We start from the raw sequence: 19,202 nt of genomic DNA, 5'->3' as shown, positions 1-19,202 counted from the left end.
TGATGTATTGAAACATTTTAATATGAACTAAAAAAAAAACCAACTCAACATAATCCACTGCAGTATTTTAGCATGTAAGCGCTAAAAAAATCAATCAATGACTAAACCTTTAGTATGTACCTACATGAACAATAATAATAAACAAAAACTTTCGAACATTTGCAAAATTGAACAAATTGCTAAATCGAAAGGCAACAATGCAACGATAACTAAGAAACTGACATAATTAGTAGTCAAGTATACATCTATACTGGGTGGAAACCTTCCTTTATACTTTAACACGATGTGACGTGTCAAACTGCAGCTCTGAATTCTTTACAAGTTCTTTTTTTTTCTTCAATCCCCCTGCCTTGGAAACTGAAAAATAGACATGTGTGTAAAAATTATTGCAACAGACATTTACAGATGAATCCTGTGTTTAAAAAAAAAATTAAAAAAATAAAAAAAAATACACAACAAAATATATATACATATATAAATACTGCCCCCTTGTGGTGAGTTATTTAACACAACGTTGTTTATTTAGTGAAATGGACCTACAGTACTTACTGTTATCTTGTCAGATTTAAGAGCAGAAAACATTTTGGAGTACATGTCTTTTTCTTTGTCCAGGTGTTCCTTGTAAGAGCTGTAAGCGTGCAAAAAAAAAAAAAAAAACGTTTTAGTCTTTCTCTCGACATTAACGAAGCAAACGGCAACATCCACTCACATTGCCAGCTTTCGTAGCAAGTTGTTGATGTCGGTGTCGAAAGGCTTTTTGGCCTGAGCCATGGTGAGGTAATCTTCTGCCTTCTCGTAGTCGTTCATATCTAAGCAAGCCTATTGAAGAGAGGAGAGAAGTGAACAGTACAACACTACGTACAGCAGAGAGCGAGTTGTTCACCAGTTAAAGTTGGGAGTTTCGCTGGTGATACTCAGTAATGTTAGTTTTGCTTGTTTAGAAAAAGCCAGGATTGATTGGTATTGTACTATATGATGTCTCAACACTTTCGTATCAGTTTCTAATAACGTGACAGGACAGAGATGCGCGCAAGACGCTGACCTGACCACAGCGGAATAGCGCTTTGGTGTTAGCAGGGTTGATTTTCAGAGCCCTCTGGCCAAACTGCAGGGCTTTTCGAGGTCTCTCCAGACGGAGGTAGACGAGGGAGAGATTGAGCAGGAAGGGAAGGCTGGCCTCCTCCACACGTCTCCTCTCCTCTTCCTCAGCTGTCTCACGGTTCCTGAGCAACGTCAAGGCCTACAGTGACAAAGGCATAAAGCAGATGTTCGGCCCTGAATCCTGACCTGACTTTGGTTTGTAGCTTTTCACATCAGATATGTATTGGTGAATATGCACAATTTTATTGTGAAAGAGTATTTAATCTTACACTCTGCTAAAAAAGGGTCGGAAATCTTAATTTTTTAACTTCTAAAATCAAGTCATTTGTTCAATTTCTTTTCTAATTGCTTTTGCATTCATTCATTAATTCATTTTCTACCGCTTATCCGAACTCTCGGGTCACGGAGAGCCTGTGCCTATCTCAGGCGTCATCGGGCATCAAGGCAGGATACACCCTGGACAGAGTGCAAACCCATCGCAGAGCACACACGTTTCCAGAGATGCCAATCAACCTACCATGCATGTCTTTGGACCGGGAGAGGAAACCGGAGTACCCAGAGGAAACCCTTGAGGCACGGGGAGGCCATGCAAACTCCACACGCAAGGCGGAGGCGGGAATCGAACCCCCAACCCTGGTGGTGTGAGGCGAACGTGCTAACCACTAAGCCACCGTGCCCCCATATTGCTTTTGCAGTAAAATAATATTAATATGTAAGAAAGAAGGGGGCAAAAATAGGTATTAATAGCAGATATGAATTTGTTGTTATTGAGGTGAACTGACATTTTCTAACATAAAACAAAGTCTGAATCCCTAAACTCACCTGCTTGTATCTGTGCTTGGCGTCTTCGTAGCGGCTTTGGTTGAAACAGCGGTTTCCAAAGCTTCGCTCTGTGTTGACTACATTCAGCAGTTTTGACAAAGGTGCCAAATTTTGCTCTTCCTGTAAAACAGATTTGGACAAACAGCAATTTAATCAGTATCAGTATTTTTGGTACATTACATCCTGGTTAATGTTGGAGATATTATGTAAAACCCTGTAATGGCTAAGAGCTATTAAACTTAACCAGTGCAATGGATGAAATGCTGAAGGCTGTCAGGCAAGAAGAGACTCATATTTGTCCTTGACTGGTTCGGTGTTGGTGGTCCACATCTTTGTTTTGTTTGTTTTTTTTGGGTTGTTTTTGCAGACAACAGAATTTTTCATCTTAGCTGATATTCTACTGACAGGTGAAAGAATGTGCTGGTAAATTTACCTAAAGTAACAAAAAGTGTGTGTTTGACTTAAAAATAATTGACAGCACCTTTAAGAACCTTCTGGATTTTATCCAACAAATCTAAACCTACTCTGTTCTGGCTCTGATTTGGTATATTCTTTAAAAATAAATCAATCAGTTGCACAATATATTGGAGCATTAAAAAATACAAAACTCACCGGCAAAAGTGCAAAGAACTCGTCCACTTGGTCCGAATCAAGATAGTCAAAGATCTGCACCTCGTAGAGCACCGTTGCCGAAGGTGGAATGAAAGGAGGACAACCCATTTCTCCATAGGCGTATCTGGGCTGCAAGAGAAAACGAGAGAACTCTCCTTTCCGCATGGTCCGCAGACCAACATCGAGACCCCACACGGTCAAGTCTGATTGAGAAAACATTAGACATGATGCTGTGCATGCTGTCATTGGTCAGAAGTGTCAGAAATGTTGACTTAAGCTATGACAGATCGTTTCCATAGTAACAGTTAAATCACAGGAAGCTGCATAGTAAACACTCAAATAAGAGTCAGTGTACAGTATGACACTTAATGTTGTCTAGGTAATATTTCCTAATAAAGCTGTAAACTACACTTTAAGTATTTAAGTATGACTGCTTATAGCTGCAATAATACAAGCCTATGGAAAATGTCAACAAAAAAAAAACCTCTTTGGAACGTGCTGTTACAGGAAATTAATACATTTTGATATATTAACGGTTTAACATTTAAGTTATTTATTATTATTTCTTTAGCTACACGCCATGTCATGTTCTATTCATTACGTAAAATAATGATCAGGACTGTTGGACTAGGAGCCAACTGGGACCAATAACTGCTTACCTTTTCCAAGCTTCATCATTTTGGGAAACTTCAAACTCCTTGTCGACTGAAAAGGCTGATCCGAATACTCCAGGAATCCAGAAAGGTGGACTGTCGATCGAACGTACATGACAAATGTGTTCATCATGCAAACAGTGATATACTTTTACGAATTCCAGATGAACAATGTTGGTGTTAATGAGGTCAGGAGGACGATGATGTCATGTCTGATACTTACTGCTGACCGAAGCGTTTCTCGGTACAAGCGGGCCTTCTCCCTCACGTACCACTTCTTTGAGAATTCCTCCATCTCCTAAAACGTCTTGCATTTGAAGTGCAAGACGCTGGAAAGGGGTCTAAGGTGCAAGAACATGCAAAATTAATTAGCAAGCTTAACTATTAGTTAGTAAAACAGAGTTAGGTTTTAGAGTTAGGTTTTGCAAATACACACACACACACACACACACACACACACACACACACACACACACACACACACACACACTTATTCATTCAATTATCTTCATAAAGAGCCTTTGGCTGATTTTGGGTGGCATAGACCACCTTTATTGATTGATTTATTTGTTTATTTTATAACACTGGACTCACAGGTCTCCCATTTTTAAAGTAGATTCCTGAAAGCTTGAAAATGTGTGTCTTTTGTTTAAGTTTTAAACCTTACTTTAAAATGACAAAGATTGTTAATCTACCCTCTCCAAGATAAAACTGCTATCAATAGTTAACAAGTGAAGTAATCATTTTTTTTAAATAATAATATTTTCAAAAATAATAATACAAAAAAAAAGATAAATAATAAACAAAAAAAATTATAAAAACAGCCAAGTAGTCAGTGCACATACTATGAACAGGCGTTGAATATTTAGGAGTTAGCTAGTGACTAGCATTAGCTATCTTTAGCTGTTTTGTTTGTTTTTACCTGAATTCCAACTCTGTGGTGATCTTCTGGGTCTATAAACTGCATCAGTCTTGAACACACACCGTTAGTCGACATGATTTTGAGCTTCAATTCGATTGAATTTACGTGTAAAATAAACTTCGGCTAATTTTGAATGAATTTAGCTTATTATATAAGACTCAGATCAAACGCTGACTGAGCCAAATATTGAGGCGCAACGCTGAGGTGATTAACCAACATCAACTTAATTATTATTATTTTTAGATTTAATACACTTTCTTTTATTCCATGTTATTATTTATCGATTGATTGAGTCAATAAATAAAACACACATTCACTTTAATGACAGCAGGTATAATTTTTATACCGTTAATTCCATGGTTGATTATGATGGGTATTTTTAAGCTGAATAAAAAAATCAGTACCTCTGTTCGCCCCAAGAGGGCGCTTTAAAACTATAATGTTTATAGTTTAATTAATTAGTATAATGAATTAATTGATGTTTGTTTATTTACATTTTTTAATCCCGATTACACTGTTTGTGTGAAAGCGGGTAAACCACCAGGAGTAAAACTTCTTTTATTTTTTATTACAAACATTTATAACAATCAAAAGTACCAAAAAAAAAATAAAAATCAGCATGACTTTATACATTTTTCTTTCTTTTAAAATTCCTACATAAAACCCAAAAGTATGTATTTTGTACATATTTGTTAAACAAACCTTCTGATCTTCTGACCTTGAATACTTGAACATAGAATTCATTTTGTGATTTCAAAAGAGCGGCGGTTCTATAATCACACACAAATATACACACACAAAAAAAAACCAAAATTAGTTGCATATTGGTAATATAAAGAAGCACATATGTGGTTTTTGAAAACAACATGATGGAGTTCATTCACCGATTTCAGTCATTAATCGATTACAAAGTCAGAAAACGTCTGTTTTGTTATCCTACAATCATTGAAGACAATATATTAAGTATTTTTATTATTATTAATATTATTGCTATTTACATTTGTGTGCTTAGCATCTCTATTACAGTGTCACATCTAGACTAGATACATTTTGAGCAAACAGGATGACGGAGCAACTATATTTCCCGTGTGTCTAAACAATCAGTCCAAAAGCATATCAAATTTAAGTCGTGTGTTGGTTTCTTCATACCATTCTTTGTATTTTTCTTAAAAACACATCACTCTGGCTCAATAAAAGTCATAATTGACTTTAAAACATTTGGTAACAGCAATAATCTGATGAGGATGCCAACATTTAAACCCTAATGAATTGTTGTTTTTATTTTTTTTATTTTTTTAAAAAGGGAGGCTTAGCCGTGCTAGCCCATTTATACCGGCCGTCCATGGGTGTATCCCATTTCCAAGAGCAAATTGAATAAAGAAGATGGGGACACAGAATATATGGCTGCAGTATTTTTTCCCCTGAAATGATTATGCACAGGAAGCATACTGTAGTAAAAAAGATAGGTTAACGAGACAACTACTACTGTTACTGTGAAATCAACTGAGCATACTACAGTGTTCTTTGCTTGACATTGTCTTTTCACATTTTTGCCCAGCGTTTGTCTCAAGTGTGAACCGCCAAGTCTTGAAATAATTAAATAACATACATTTGATCCTTCTTAAAAAAAGTAAACTCATCCTGATTTATAAAAACTATATACAAATTATTCTTCCATCAATCAATTCATCGTTTGTACCAATTGTCATACACAGTGAAACTGGAGTCTATCCCAGAAGACTCGAGGCAAAGGCAGAGGACACATTGGACAAGGTGCCAAACTACCAGGGCAAAAATCACACACATATTCACACACTATGGACAATTTAGAGACATCAATCAGCCTACTCTGCATGTCTGTAGACCATGCGAGGAAACTGGAGTACCTGGAGGAAACCCCCAAAGCACAGGGAGAACATAAACAGAGCAGAATCCTACAACCCCAGAGCTGTGAGGTGATCATGCTAACCATTAAGCCGATGTAGCCCCCATTTATATCAATTATTTTAAAGAAAATTCATTTACTTAAACCACGAGAGCCCCGGTGTGAGGAATCACTCCTCCTCTTTTGAGACTTAACCATCAGATTATGAAGCTGTCCAGGTGGAATAAGTATATCTGCAGGTTCTGCAGACTCTTTTGTTTTAGCACCTCTCAGAAAGTCTATGGTTGCATATTCTGTGCTCGAGTCTTTGCTTGGCGAGGTCTTCTGCTTGCTCGTGCTTTCGGACTGTAGCACCTGAATTTCTGCATAGTGCAGGCCATCAGATTCCGTCGTCTTCTTCTTCTTATTCACTATGGCATACTTGGGCTCGGCTGAGACGCTCTCATATATGTGGGGATCTATAGTCTAATCAAAGAAGAAAACGAAACAGAAATCTTAAAGTGAGTGCAAAATAGTAATGTGGCAATATTGCTGTTAAAAAACAACTCAGTGTACTCTTAAGGAAAGAGTTTATCTTTATAATCAAGTGCAACCATGTGTGTAATGGTGAGATCTGATTTCTGGTTAGTTTGTATTTACGGACAATGAGAGTAAAAATTGGATTATTTCCGAGTGTCTGTTAAAATCCTTCGAATGAAAGAGATACTCTTGTTTCCTAACTCAGAGAAGCATGCAGGTGGAATGTTTTTTGTGCTCATTATCGAAAACCTGCATGCCCGAGGGATGGAAATACTTCCAATCCAATCCAACAACTTTGAAGGTATGTCAAGATACCAAGCTTGATTTTCATTAACTATTAAATATTTGAAAGTCAATCACCTATTACAGTATGGTAGAAAACAATATGGTACTAGACCTGCAAATGTCACGGTTAGTAAACTAGTAAACGTCCCAAAAGAGTCAGTACAGTACTTTAATTTTGACAAATATATACCTGGCGGTGTGAAGCTGCAGGTGGAGCTGAAAAAACACAAACACACAGAATAGTACTGTTACTTATATTTTCAACACAGTTAATGCATCACGTAAAGAAAGCCTGTATTGCACACAATAGAGTGACTTGTTTTTTTCCCCCAACATCAAGTTGAAAATTAAGCTTTAACCCACAAGCCACCTAAACATAGCATGTTTGTCATCCTTACTCCTAGAGTACCACATCCCTGCACATTATGGTTTTAACCTGCTCCAACACAACCACACCCATATTTGCCTGTTATTTAGCTAATTAGCTGGTAAAGGTGTACTTACAGTATTAGCTGTACCTCAAACTGTGCAATTTGTCGACTTTTAGCATACTGAGAAACAGAGCTTTATATTGTTTAATATTTCCTGAATGATGTAGTAATCCTGCTTAAAAGTGTAAACTGTTTGAGTCTTACACACATTTAGTGGAAGTGGATGGAAGTTCAAAATGTGCTACAGTATAAATTCGATTCTCTTTCAATGAAATGAAAATGCAACAAACCAATCCCTTGACTTATAAACAGTCCTGCAATCCAGTCCTTAAAGTCCTAAACCGTGTTTTTTTGTTACTCGTTACTCCAACTATATCCCTATACCACTGAACCTGGTGACAAACCCATTGATTTGGTTGATTCGGGCTTGGAAATACTGTAGAAGCACAATAGGCCATGGATGGCTGAGCTCTGTGTTAATACTAAAGCATCATACACAGCATATTCTAACAAGACAAATATAGTAGGTATTATAAGAGTGTTCAAAATGGTTTAGTTTTGTTTATGTACAATACAGAGATGTGAGCACTAAGCTGGTTTAAAATGTGAGGTCCACTTGGACCTTATCAGCCCAAAGATACAGTATTTTCCTTTTTTTTTTAGTGAATCAGTATCCATACACACACACACACACACACACACACACACACACACACACACCATTCTTTCATGCTTTTCTAATAGAGTTTTTTCAATTCATTTAAACCGTCTTGTTTCAAACACTACATTCGGTATCCAAGTGTATTCACAATAGATGTGTCAGTCACCTGTTTTCTGACTTTTTCTTGTTGACCTCTTTTGACTCAGCTTCCTTGGATTTAAACCCCACCTATGAACGAAAAATAAAAATAGAACTTTTATAACATTTCTTGTTCAGTAGCTCATGCATGTCAATCACATTGCCTTCTTTGTATTTCAGTTTAATTTCAGCATGATAAGCTAAGCAAAATGTCACTTTAAAAAAAGAAACTGACCTAAGGGCTGTGTCAAAAATAGTGCAGTATCATAATTCCTGCATGCTTCACACGGAATACGATAACATAACCACCAGGTCAGAGGTCAGGTTTTAAGAGGTCAGAGTCCTCTTAAAAAAATTGAGTTTTTTGTTTTTTCTCAATTCGTTGCCAATTCCATCCCAGAAGTTTGTTCTTTATTATTGAGCAAAAGCTACCAATCTGGGATTCTAAGAACACATGCAGTCATCGAACACAAAGTGTTTTAAGTGTTGCTCATGTGGGTAACTGAGCTGTTATTGGTTGGTGGTTGGTGGTGTTCTGAACTATAGGAAAGTCGAAGGCCAGCTATCGTAGATTAAAGATTCGTAGATTCAGAACCATGGAGATGTTCTCTGTCCATTATTCACCATTTTGTATGAATGACAAAATATTCATCAAATAGACTAATACTAACTCTTTATTTTTTATTCTTAACAAAACACAGTTTAACGTGCAAAATTATGGACTTTAATTACTTCATTCTGAAAAGAACTCTGATTTTATAACAGTTTCAAATCACTCCTGCACTAGAGAAAAGGTTCAGTTGGAGATGTGGTGTGACACACAACACAAAGCCCAATCCTTTAGTGTTTCCTTTGCATTGTGAAACAGCTGAAAACGACTCGCCGTCTTACAGGTAAAGCGTGTTTTAAAAGTATTCTAAAGGAAAGTTAAATGTACATTATATTCTAGCAGTATGAATGACGTCATTGTTAAAAAAAAGTGGGTGGAGCCTTTTTTTTCCAAAGGGTTTAAAAGTTCCAGTGCTGTGCGTTGACAAAAACAAGGAAATAAATCAGTTTTCCCTTGTTTTTTTGTTGAGAAACAACGAGTTTTACCGGTAAACAAAATATTCAACAAAATGTAGCAATCATTTCCTTTCCATAATTGTGCACTGATTCACCAAAACACTGTTTTTTTTTGTTTTTGTTTACACACACACACACACCCAAATAAATAAATAAATAAATATATATAATATATATATAAAATACTCTTATCATGTAATTTCGTGCATGTTATTGTGGTTTAGGACGGACTATATTAAACACTATCAACACTGTAAGCTGCTTTATTTTTTCCGATATCACTTCCGATTTACAGCATGTTTATACGTTTAAACACGTTCTAACTGTATACGTGCTACATAAAGTGTCTTGTTTTTGTTTTGTTTTTTTATCCTGATCGCTACAATGAACTAAAAATATCCTCATTCGGGTTTCACTTCCTTGTCCATATCCCACTCAATCCACACCTTAAACTCTCCTAAAATCACATATTATCCCTAGATATTATATACCTCTAATGTTTAATTGTACAATATGACAGTTAGATCACTATATAATACCATCAGCCATGACTTTAATTCATTTGATTATATGTTAGATACAGACTAGAATATATAGTAGGAAGAAAAACGTGAAGAAATTCTCGATCAAGGAAATAAGTAGTAGGGAATATAAATAAATAAATAAATAAATAAATAAATAAATAAATAAATACACATCTTTAGCGGTTTCTTACTTACTTATCCAAAGTTGTGGTTACTCTGTTTCCCATGACTGCATGTTTGAGTCCAACAACAACAACCAGCACAGTTTTAATAGCGTCTTCATTTCCTTGTTGTAAGGGAAGTGAATCTGGGCAGGTGCAGTAGGACAAAGTTTGTCCCTTTGACCGTACTTTTGTAGTAAAAGTTTAACTAGCAAATCTATAGAATTATTTTTATTTCATTTGGTTAATTTATAAAAAGAAAAAGTGTAGTGAAATGACTGACAACGTTTTCTATACCTATATAAATAATGATTTTATTTTAAAAAAATAAAATAAAATATATATATTTGTAAATTTATTCTAATTCTTTCTATCCGGATGCGCAAGAAGGTGTGAACACTGTAGAGTATTAGAATTGAATTTTTGTTACAAGTCTGAACCAAATGTGGTGTTTATAGCCCGTAAGTTCTGGTTTCTGACAACAAGGATCCTTACTTAATGTTTAGAAAGACATTTAGGATGTTTTATTGTTCATCTTCTTTTTTTGTTGTTGTTGAAAATAAGGTGTGTCTTTTGACAATTTCAAAACGTTTGCATACAAGTAAAGCAGGAAAATCTACTCTATAGAGTTTCTCTAGTTTCACGTAAACATGAATGTAAAGATGCTCTTTTGCTAATAGGATTTTCTGTAAAAAGAATTCAAAACAACACAATGTTTTATACTTTCTATCAATCAAAGCACTACAGTTCTGTATGTGAAAATACCAAAATCAAGAAACGCTTCTAAGGCAGGTTTATTTATTAAAAATAACAGTTGTGATTTGTCTTTCTAGCTATTGTTCTGTGAAATTTAGGACTGTATAAAATAAAAGACTGTTATTATAAATATAGATCCTTGTATTAAACCCAAAGCAATTATTTAATTTAAAATGCAATACAATCAGGTACAGACACAATATAACAAACACTGTACATGAAAAATCCTGTATGTTATATCCCTTTTCCTTGGCATGACTGAGCAAACTGGTTTATTCACCTTATTGCAAATTAATTTTAATTAAATCGATTTATACTATAAATTCTAAATTTACAAACCCATGAGCTCTGTTAGGCCATGAACTTTTGGAATATTTTTGCAAATATTTTTTTTTTATTATTTATTATTTTTGTTTGTTTGTTTTTAAAGAATACATTTGAAAACTCAAGTATAAATCATGTCCACTCAATCTGTATTGACTTTCCAATTGTGATACATTGTGTTTATCAAAACCTTTTATATAAAAAAAAAAAAATTGAAGTTGGGAGTCCACTTTAGCAGCTTTCACCCCCCTTCTTGTCCACTCTAATCTTGAGCTTGTTGATTTTTGGCTCTAAATCCTGTACCTCCCTTGGTGCCTGGATGCACATAATTCCATCGTGAGATATAGACACTTGCAAAAGTAGTGGGTCAACACCGAGAGGAAGGATGTAGGTGCGGGTAAATTCTCTGGAAACAAAGCCATGTTCGTCTACCCTCTGACTATGGCGCCCTGTCACCTCTAATAGGTTGTCCACAGTTCGCACACTCAACTCAGCCGGCATGAACTGACAGACGTCTAGTAGAACACGGTACCAGTCGTCCTCGCTGTCCACCTGTGAGAAGCCCCTCTCCAGCTGTTTGTTGATACGGGGACGTATGTAGTATCCGTGGTACAGCACCGGAGCCATCAGGTCCTGAGGACTTAACGCTGTGTAGAAATAGAAATTGCCACAATAGTGAAACTAAGCTGTTGTTATGGAAAAAAGGTGTAGTTGTTGTATAGTCTACGATGTGTGTTAGAGAGAGTAAGTATTGTAGCTGTAGACGTTACACATCTGTATGTAAATATATATGTGTATAATATTGTGACAAGTTAGTCAACTGGACTTTGGGATCCATGCTGAAAGGCAAAGTTATATCACATTGTTCATACTGCAATTAAATTATATAATGTGATCTCTTTTCATTTTAATGTTAGTTCATAGTTTTCATAGTTCATAACCTCGTCCGTTATACATGATTCAAATGGTTGCTGGTTGTTGTTGATTCTGGGTAACACATTCCACACATACTGTACTTCACTAGTGCATGGATGTGTTTGGGAGGGGAAAAACTTATCTCGGTAAACAAGAAGCTTTGCCAAATGAAGAAATACTTCACCCACTAGCTGATGTTGCAAACAGAGTGCTAAAGCATCTACTAGTGAGTGAACATGATGGTGGAAAAGCATAACAAACTTACTTGTTTGCCTTTTGTTTTAGCTAGGCAGCTTTATATTACACTCTTGAGTGACCACATAAAGAGTCATTTGTATGCTTGGTATATTCACACGCAGGGGAAATTCCATGTCCTGATGTCTATGTGTCCCAAACTTTTTAATGTGTAACTGACTGTTGATTGCAATAAAAAGAATGGAGTAATCCAATAGTAATGTATTTAACCTCCGGCAAACCAACTGAGCTTTGTAGCCAAAATAACCCTGTTTCCAATCTTGTAAGAGGCAGACAAGGATATTCCACCAGCACAGGAGACTGATTCAGTACTGTGTCTTGTCAAACACAATAGGTTTATGTACCTTTTGGGGGCGAGGGACCAGTTTTATTACTTGTGTGTTCACAGCTTTTGCACTAGAGTATTACTCATACTATACAAACACTGAAAAACATCCTAGTGGCCAAGCTATGAGAACCTGACTTCTGTGGGGTTTACAGTAATGTGATGCCAAGATATCATTAGCTAATTATCCAGTGTATATACACGTATAATAAATGTATAAAGCAGCTCTCAAATCTGTGAATCATACCTGTTGCCTGACAGCATGATCCTAATAGAAAATCATGCCTCTGTTACAAACCTGGGAAGCACCAGATCTATTTCCGATTAGTGTTGTCAGGCTCAGATCAGGAAATGGGTGCCAACGGCAGCGTTTCTATTTTTGGCTTTATATTACTGGCGTACTCTAAGTCTTTATCATACTTGATCTAAGTGTATTTATGCTGCACTAGTTAGGAAGTTATTTTTGTGTGGTCACGAGTAAAACTCTAAATATAGGACATAGCCTAGGCCTTATATTTCACTTGAGTAGAATATTCTGTCATCATACAGTAGATGGTGGCTAAAGTATTCGATAATTAATTTGGCTCATGAGCTACAGATCCATTTGTATTTACAAGTGGCATTCAGTTCTTAAGTTGGCAGCACCTCATATTAGAGTGTAATATGTATTGTGGTAGAAGCATGCCAGTTGACACCCTTTTGTTTTAACACGTATCTCATTTTTATCTTATTCTTTGATTCTAGCTGGATTCTTAAAACTAGCCTCTGAAAATCTTTTAGACCCATATGGACAAACAATTTAGGATATTCAAGGGTCGTCTTTAAAAGAATCGGTTACATACACAACCATTAAATCCTTAGCCAAATGCATTCCCAAAACTTTTTGTATAAGAGCCTAAGAGCTGTTTTTCCATTGACAGATCCCTTACCTTCTGCAAAGTTCTGGTCATATATCCGAGCAGGAGTGCACATCTCATAATTAACGCTCATGGGGTATGCGTGAGGAATTGTGCGGTCAGCCATGATGAAACCAAGTGCAGATATCCTTTGTACTGTAAAAGAAAGAGAAAGTAGATCTTTCTGGCTATTCGGAAAGTCTGACAGTGAGACAAGAGGGAGAAGGGTCGGAGAGGGTGCAGAGCAAAGAGACTGTGAGCTTGTGACTTGACAAGAGTGATAAATGGGTCTAGAAATAGGTTGGGGCACACATGGTGGTATGCCTACTGGGGGCAGATGCTGAATTATACTGGAAACTCAAACAACAGTTACGGTTTCTCTTGTTCTTACCGCCTGAGTCATCATCATGGAGGTGTGTTGAGGATTTTGTTCTTGAAAATTATCTGAAGATACATAATTGTACCTTAAGGACCACTTTAAAAGGAAATATAAGGTTCACCACATTCATGTCCCCTGGTAAAGATATAGTGTAAAAAAATTGCAATTTGTTTTATTGGGTCACAGTCCAGTAGATTAGGGTAATGAAATTAAAATAAATGCTATCTTAACCATCAGGTAAGAATGCTATTTTAATCAGCAAGAAAGCTGGTGATATCTGGATAATTCAATATATATATGTTGAACAAAAATATAATCCACACGGTATTCAGAATACTAAACAGGTCACTCTGTGGAAGTTGACCATGCAGAATGATCCCAGTACCATTGACCAAATAAACAGGCCATTTACCCAGTGCTTTGCCAAAAACAAAAGGTCTCAAAGGGAGTTCAGACCTCATGTCAGGGCACAGACAGCCTAATCTCCGCTGGCACTGAGCAAGATAGCTGGGTTTACAATATCTGTGCCAAGAAACCAGAAGGCCATTGGGTACTACTGATCCTACATGGCAAAATTTCTCCTCTTTAAAGCCTGCGAAATAATCCATCCGGTGTATTTGCGAATGAAATCAGACCACCGGTTTAGATGGAAAGCAAGACAACTAACAGTGGAAAGTGGGAGGGACAGAATGAGGCGGGGGGGTTCGGTGTTGAGAAGCAAACAGTTTACATCATTGTTCCAGAAAGATCCAGTGTTGTATATAAGTAGACAAGCAGGACAAGCATCAGGTTGTATTTAGGCAGCACTGTGCTGTTTGGAGACAAAATGGACATCGCCATCCAGCATCCGTGGTTCCGCCGCTCCTTCTGGCCATCCTTCTTTCCCAGCCGGATCTTTGATCAACATTTTGGGGAACACATCTCAGAGAGTGATGTGCTGGCTCCCTATCCTTCCCTATACTTCCCACGCCCTTCCTTCTTTCGCTGGCCCAGCTTCATGGATAGTGGGCTCTCTGAGGTGAGGACATACTACAATCCTAACACAGTCTTCTTGAGTTTGGTTTTAGCTAAAAGTTTGCTCTGCAATTCTGGTTCATTTGCTGTTATTCGAGGTGTTCTTCTGCAGACTCTGAGCTCCCTGTTATTTTATCCAGAGCTTAGAATGCTATCATTTTAAACATATCACCAGAATAAAGAGGGTTTCACATATTTCTTTTGCTTGTCAAATGAACCTCTTTTAAGTGACAAAGAAAGCATAACTCTGGAGATGTGTAGTTAAACACACCTCTATCTGTATCTTTATTTCCTATGTATATATTTAATGTACTCTTTATTAGATGAAGATGGAAAAGGACCGTTTTACCATCAGTTTGGATGTAAAGCACTTCTCACCTGAGGAACTGGTTGTAAAGGTCTGCGGAGATTACATTGAAGTTCATGCCAAACATGAGGATCGCCAGGTAAATCTATCGGCCTACAGATATCGAAAGGAGTCCAAAAATTGTCAGTAGGTCTAGATCTTAAATGTGTCTCATGCCTTGCAGGATGACCATGGGTTTATCTCACGAGAATTCTCCCGAAAATACAGTGTCCCAGCTGGAGTGGACCCAGCCAACATCACATCATCTCTCTCTTCTGATGGTGTCCTGACCATCACGGCACCTCGCAAGCCCTCTGATGCCCAGGAGCGCTCTATTACCATTACCCGCGAAGATAAGTCTGCCGTGTCTGGCCAAAAGAAGAAGTAAAGCTGCAACATGTTATTAAGTCTGTCATCACTGTTTCCCCTGCTGATCCTCTGTGCTTCCCTGCAATTATACTCCACTATTGGATCTGATCAGGTGCTGGATGGAGCGTTAAATATGTATTGGTCCAATTGGCTGGTACATCTAAACTATTTACACCACTGGTATAAATTTTTGGTTTTGTTTGCACCATGTGGCTGCTAGTCATAGAAGACATTCACCAAACAAAAGGCCTTTTTTCTTTACCGAAGCCAGTAAAAACCAAACAATGGCTGCACAGAGTTTGTGAGGGTTTACATGTAGGATGCCTGAGCTCTTAAGCATTTGTTTTGATGAAAACAATAAAACATAGCATGACAGAATTTCTAGTTTATTCAGTGATTTGTTTCCTGTTCACAATGAACTTGGGACCAGAAAATACAAAGAGATCATGTGCAGGTATTGAGGAAAGAGGAAATGCTGTTGTGAAAAAAAAAGACCTCTTTCTTTTCATTAATGTCTGAATGTCATTAATGTCAGACAGGTTCGTTTACTGCTCCTGTATGACATGTGGTGACTGGAAACCAGATAGGGTTGATAAGATTCTAAAGGAAGGTATATATTCACTTCAGTGAAAGTGGGGATTTGAGTGGCTGGGTAGGTATAAATGTTTGGGATGGGGCATTAACATCGTGTATGAGTATAACATAATGACATCAAGTGTTACCACAGCAATGCCTCACTGACAAAGCTGCTAAACTGTAACTGATTCATTCATTTTGTGACAATGCATGCTACAAATAAGAAAAAAAAAGGTTTTCAAAGAGTTCAACCCTCACATGATCTCTGTGTTCGCCATTGCATACTAAATACCAAAGAGGAACAAATGCAGGGAAGCACAAAAGTCAGTGTTTGAGTCACTGTGGCCTTTTTACACTGTTCTGGTCCCAGCATTACCTTTGAAACGAAACATAAGAGCAAATTACTAAACTGAATTCAGATCCGTGAAAAAGGCCTACAGTACATCCTACTGCTTTGTTAGTTCCCTGCTTCAACATTCCTGACTATTCACACCACACTACCAAAGAAAATATAGCTAGAACCAACTGTGTGTATACTCATGGCTACAAATTATCAATAAATCCTGTGGTCATTTAAAGATGAAACATGTCCGAGTCTTTTTCTATCTACATACTTTTCAACTGCGATAATATGTAAAAGTAGAACAATGTACAGTATGTGCCAGTACTAAAAAGTGATACAATACAATTCTTAATACAGTCCTTTAGAAGAAATAGGGTTGTTTCATTACTACCTAACAATGCACAATGATACAAGCAGTGATGACAAGAATTGTATAGCAACCAAGAATGATGACAACATTAACCACTGTTCCAATTTAATCATCAAATTTATACCCTAAATCCATGGCATACTACTATTATTCCAATATTTCTGACCAAACAAAGAATGTATTATAATAATGCCAATATTCCCATTAACTAATAACATATGGGTTAATTATCCATACAATTATGTCACACTGGATTGTATTAAGATGATCATAATGGACATTAGCTAAAATTTAAAGTACAGTCATGTTAGAATGATATCTCCTTGATTTTACCTCCCATTCTCTCTCATGTCTACTGCCAGAATCTTCCCGAATCTATTTGGCTAGTGTAGATCCACTGCATGGATAATGGTGTTAATATTCTGCTAACCCCTGCTGTGGATTTGACCAAGATCTCTGTTCCGCTGTCCTGTTTTGTAGGTAATGAGCTCTCAGGAGTTTTTCAGCTGACCGTCACTACCCATGTTATAGGTACTGTAGTTAAATTCATTATAGCTGCATTACACTACACACATTTCTATCAATGCCTTATATAGACTGCATTTCAGTTCTTATAAACAAATCCTAGTTTTACTGTTTTTGTGTCATTGAATTTTTTTTTTGCTTGCAATATCTGCCAGACTGAAATGTGGGCGGTTTTAAGCGGTGTTGTGCAGCGTTTATCAAAAGACTGACAGGCAGCCCTTGTAAACAGATCAGACATCAGTTTTCCACACAGTATCTCAGACTCACAATACACTTGTATTTTCCAGGTATTTTGTTCATCAATTTCTTTAACAGAATAAGTCATGTGCTCTTTACACAATACAGAGAATGTACACAACTCGACTTTATTGAAAGGATGTAGGTGAGTTTTTTCAGAAGCGACACACATGCCCTACTATTAATATCATCTCATCGATAACATTTCAGGCATTTCCAGAGGAGTGACGGCCACTGAAGTCCAATTTATAGCATGAGTTCGGCACACACTTGGTGTGAGGTGGATCCATCTCAGGCTGGTGACCTGGAAAGCTTCTGGGCTCTTTCTTAAAAGCTGTAACAACACAAAACAAACTAAAACTATTACAATTTAAAACTAGTACAATTTATTCATCAGATTGAAAAAGACATCTAATTAATTTATTTATTAATGATCTTTATTTGATTGAATTCAACTAAAATATCAGTCATACTTACAACTGTAAATTGGCGGTTTCTCTTCTTTGTTATAGCTGGATGAGTACGTAGTGTCAAAGTAATGAGAGAACTGCAGAAATAAATTTTGTCTGTGAAACCTTTGTCAGTTGGGTCAGGCTAAATTTTAAGTGTCGACTTATTCACATCTCGGTGACTGGACTTTGTGATTAAATCAATAAGTTTCGGCACTCCTTCATTCATTTATCACTTCTGCTCAAATGTTGGAAACTCCCTGCCATTTATACATACACACACACACACACACACACACACAGTTGGAATCACACACTGTTTAAAAACCACAGATTTTCCCACCATTTAGTAAAACTGATTAGACTCCTTTCATAAACAATGAAGATAAATTTCATTCACTGATAACGACTACTTCCGTATCATACTGTTCCTGTTAAAAAGATTATATAAATTTTATCTATATAGATCTTTTCCTTTCAAGTTCAAAGTTTCAAAAAGCTTTACACACGAAAGATTAGAAGGTTAAGCCAGTAGCTTATATCACATCACAGCGCTGTTCACTATACTGCAATTAGTCTGAAGGTGTTGATTCATTTGAGGTAAAAGAAGCTTTCACAGTAATCACATGTTTATATCGTTAACTCGGAGCTTGTGCAAGAGTATGAGGAAGTTAAGATGAACCTAATAATACGTTTTCGGTTCTATAGTAACGGCTCATGTACAGCAAAAGCTCATGATATAAAACTAATAATAAACAGATTTTGAGGAGTGTGACTTTGTTAGCAGTCCTTAACTGAACATTTATAAGGAGTCTTGTAGTCTGGAAGCCGTAGCGCCGTGTTTAAGGTGTTGGACTACTGCTCACAAGGTCATAAGCTCGAATCCCAGGGCCATCAGGTTGCTGCCCCTGAACGGTCCTGAATGGTAATGGCAATGTGAATGCAGTACAAACCTGGGACGGCAGGGGGCGTCGTGATGTTTTGGTTAAACTGGTGTCGAACCTTTTTTCAGACCAGTTTCCAATCAGGGTAGCAGGTGAATATGCTTCCTCATTAGTAGAACATCTCCAGCCATATTGTCGAAATTTTTCTTCTTCATTGAAATCACGCCAAACTTCACCGTGACCAGAAGCCCGTAGCATATAATAAAAATCCGAACCTGTTTCCATGTCTAAAAAAAACTATTTTGTAGCTGAAATCCGAAAGTCTGTGCTTTAAAATAACTAGAAACGTGAAAAACAGTCAAATCTAAAAAGTGATCTGAAATCACCTCAGGAGAAGAAGAACAGTCTCGCGCACCTTGTGTTGTCATTCGTTCCTATGGATACTGCAGACGCTCACGTG

The 19,202-nt window shown here is 37.0% G+C and overlaps 4 protein-coding genes across 4 annotated transcripts; 1 reads left to right on the top strand and 3 right to left on the bottom strand.

Moving 5' to 3' along the window:
- Positions 1-4,490, bottom strand: fkbp6 (FKBP prolyl isomerase 6). The gene is made up of 9 exons (XM_027178772.2): positions 4,111-4,490; positions 3,412-3,529; positions 3,195-3,284; positions 2,536-2,738; positions 1,924-2,043; positions 1,043-1,240; positions 710-819; positions 550-628; positions 1-357 (listed from the first exon to the last, which is right to left on the bottom strand). The coding sequence occupies exons 1-9, from the start codon at positions 4,183-4,185 to the stop codon at positions 337-339; spliced, it is 1,014 nt and encodes a 337-aa protein (XP_027034573.1). The 5' UTR covers positions 4,186-4,490; the 3' UTR covers positions 1-336.
- A 154-nt stretch (positions 4,491-4,644) lies between these two features.
- On the bottom strand, positions 4,645-13,970 carry hspb2 (heat shock protein, alpha-crystallin-related, b2). The gene is made up of 5 exons (XM_027178620.2): positions 13,284-13,970; positions 9,814-11,506; positions 8,058-8,119; positions 6,990-7,015; positions 4,645-6,460 (listed from the first exon to the last, which is right to left on the bottom strand). Exons 1-2 carry the CDS (start codon positions 13,375-13,377, stop codon positions 11,091-11,093), a joined length of 510 nt encoding a protein of 169 aa, XP_027034421.1. The 5' UTR covers positions 13,378-13,970; the 3' UTR covers positions 4,645-6,460; positions 6,990-7,015; positions 8,058-8,119; positions 9,814-11,090.
- A 391-nt stretch (positions 13,971-14,361) lies between these two features.
- cryabb (crystallin, alpha B, b) lies at positions 14,362-17,160 on the top strand. Its single transcript, XM_027178619.2, has 3 exons — positions 14,362-14,647; positions 14,967-15,089; positions 15,174-17,160. Exons 1-3 carry the CDS (start codon positions 14,456-14,458, stop codon positions 15,375-15,377), a joined length of 519 nt encoding a protein of 172 aa, XP_027034420.1. The 5' UTR covers positions 14,362-14,455; the 3' UTR covers positions 15,378-17,160.
- A 358-nt stretch (positions 17,161-17,518) lies between these two features.
- Positions 17,519-19,196, bottom strand: c26h11orf1 (chromosome 26 C11orf1 homolog). The gene is made up of 3 exons (XM_027178634.2): positions 18,812-19,196; positions 17,887-17,956; positions 17,519-17,743 (listed from the first exon to the last, which is right to left on the bottom strand). The coding sequence occupies exons 1-3, from the start codon at positions 19,025-19,027 to the stop codon at positions 17,616-17,618; spliced, it is 414 nt and encodes a 137-aa protein (XP_027034435.1). The 5' UTR covers positions 19,028-19,196; the 3' UTR covers positions 17,519-17,615.
- Between the last annotated feature and the right edge of the window lie 6 nt (positions 19,197-19,202).

This window comes from Tachysurus fulvidraco, chromosome 26, assembly GCF_022655615.1.
Source record: "Tachysurus fulvidraco isolate hzauxx_2018 chromosome 26, HZAU_PFXX_2.0, whole genome shotgun sequence".
Classification (NCBI taxonomy): domain Eukaryota; kingdom Metazoa; phylum Chordata; class Actinopteri; order Siluriformes; family Bagridae; genus Tachysurus; species Tachysurus fulvidraco.
This window is presented reverse-complemented; position numbering and strand designations above follow the sequence as displayed.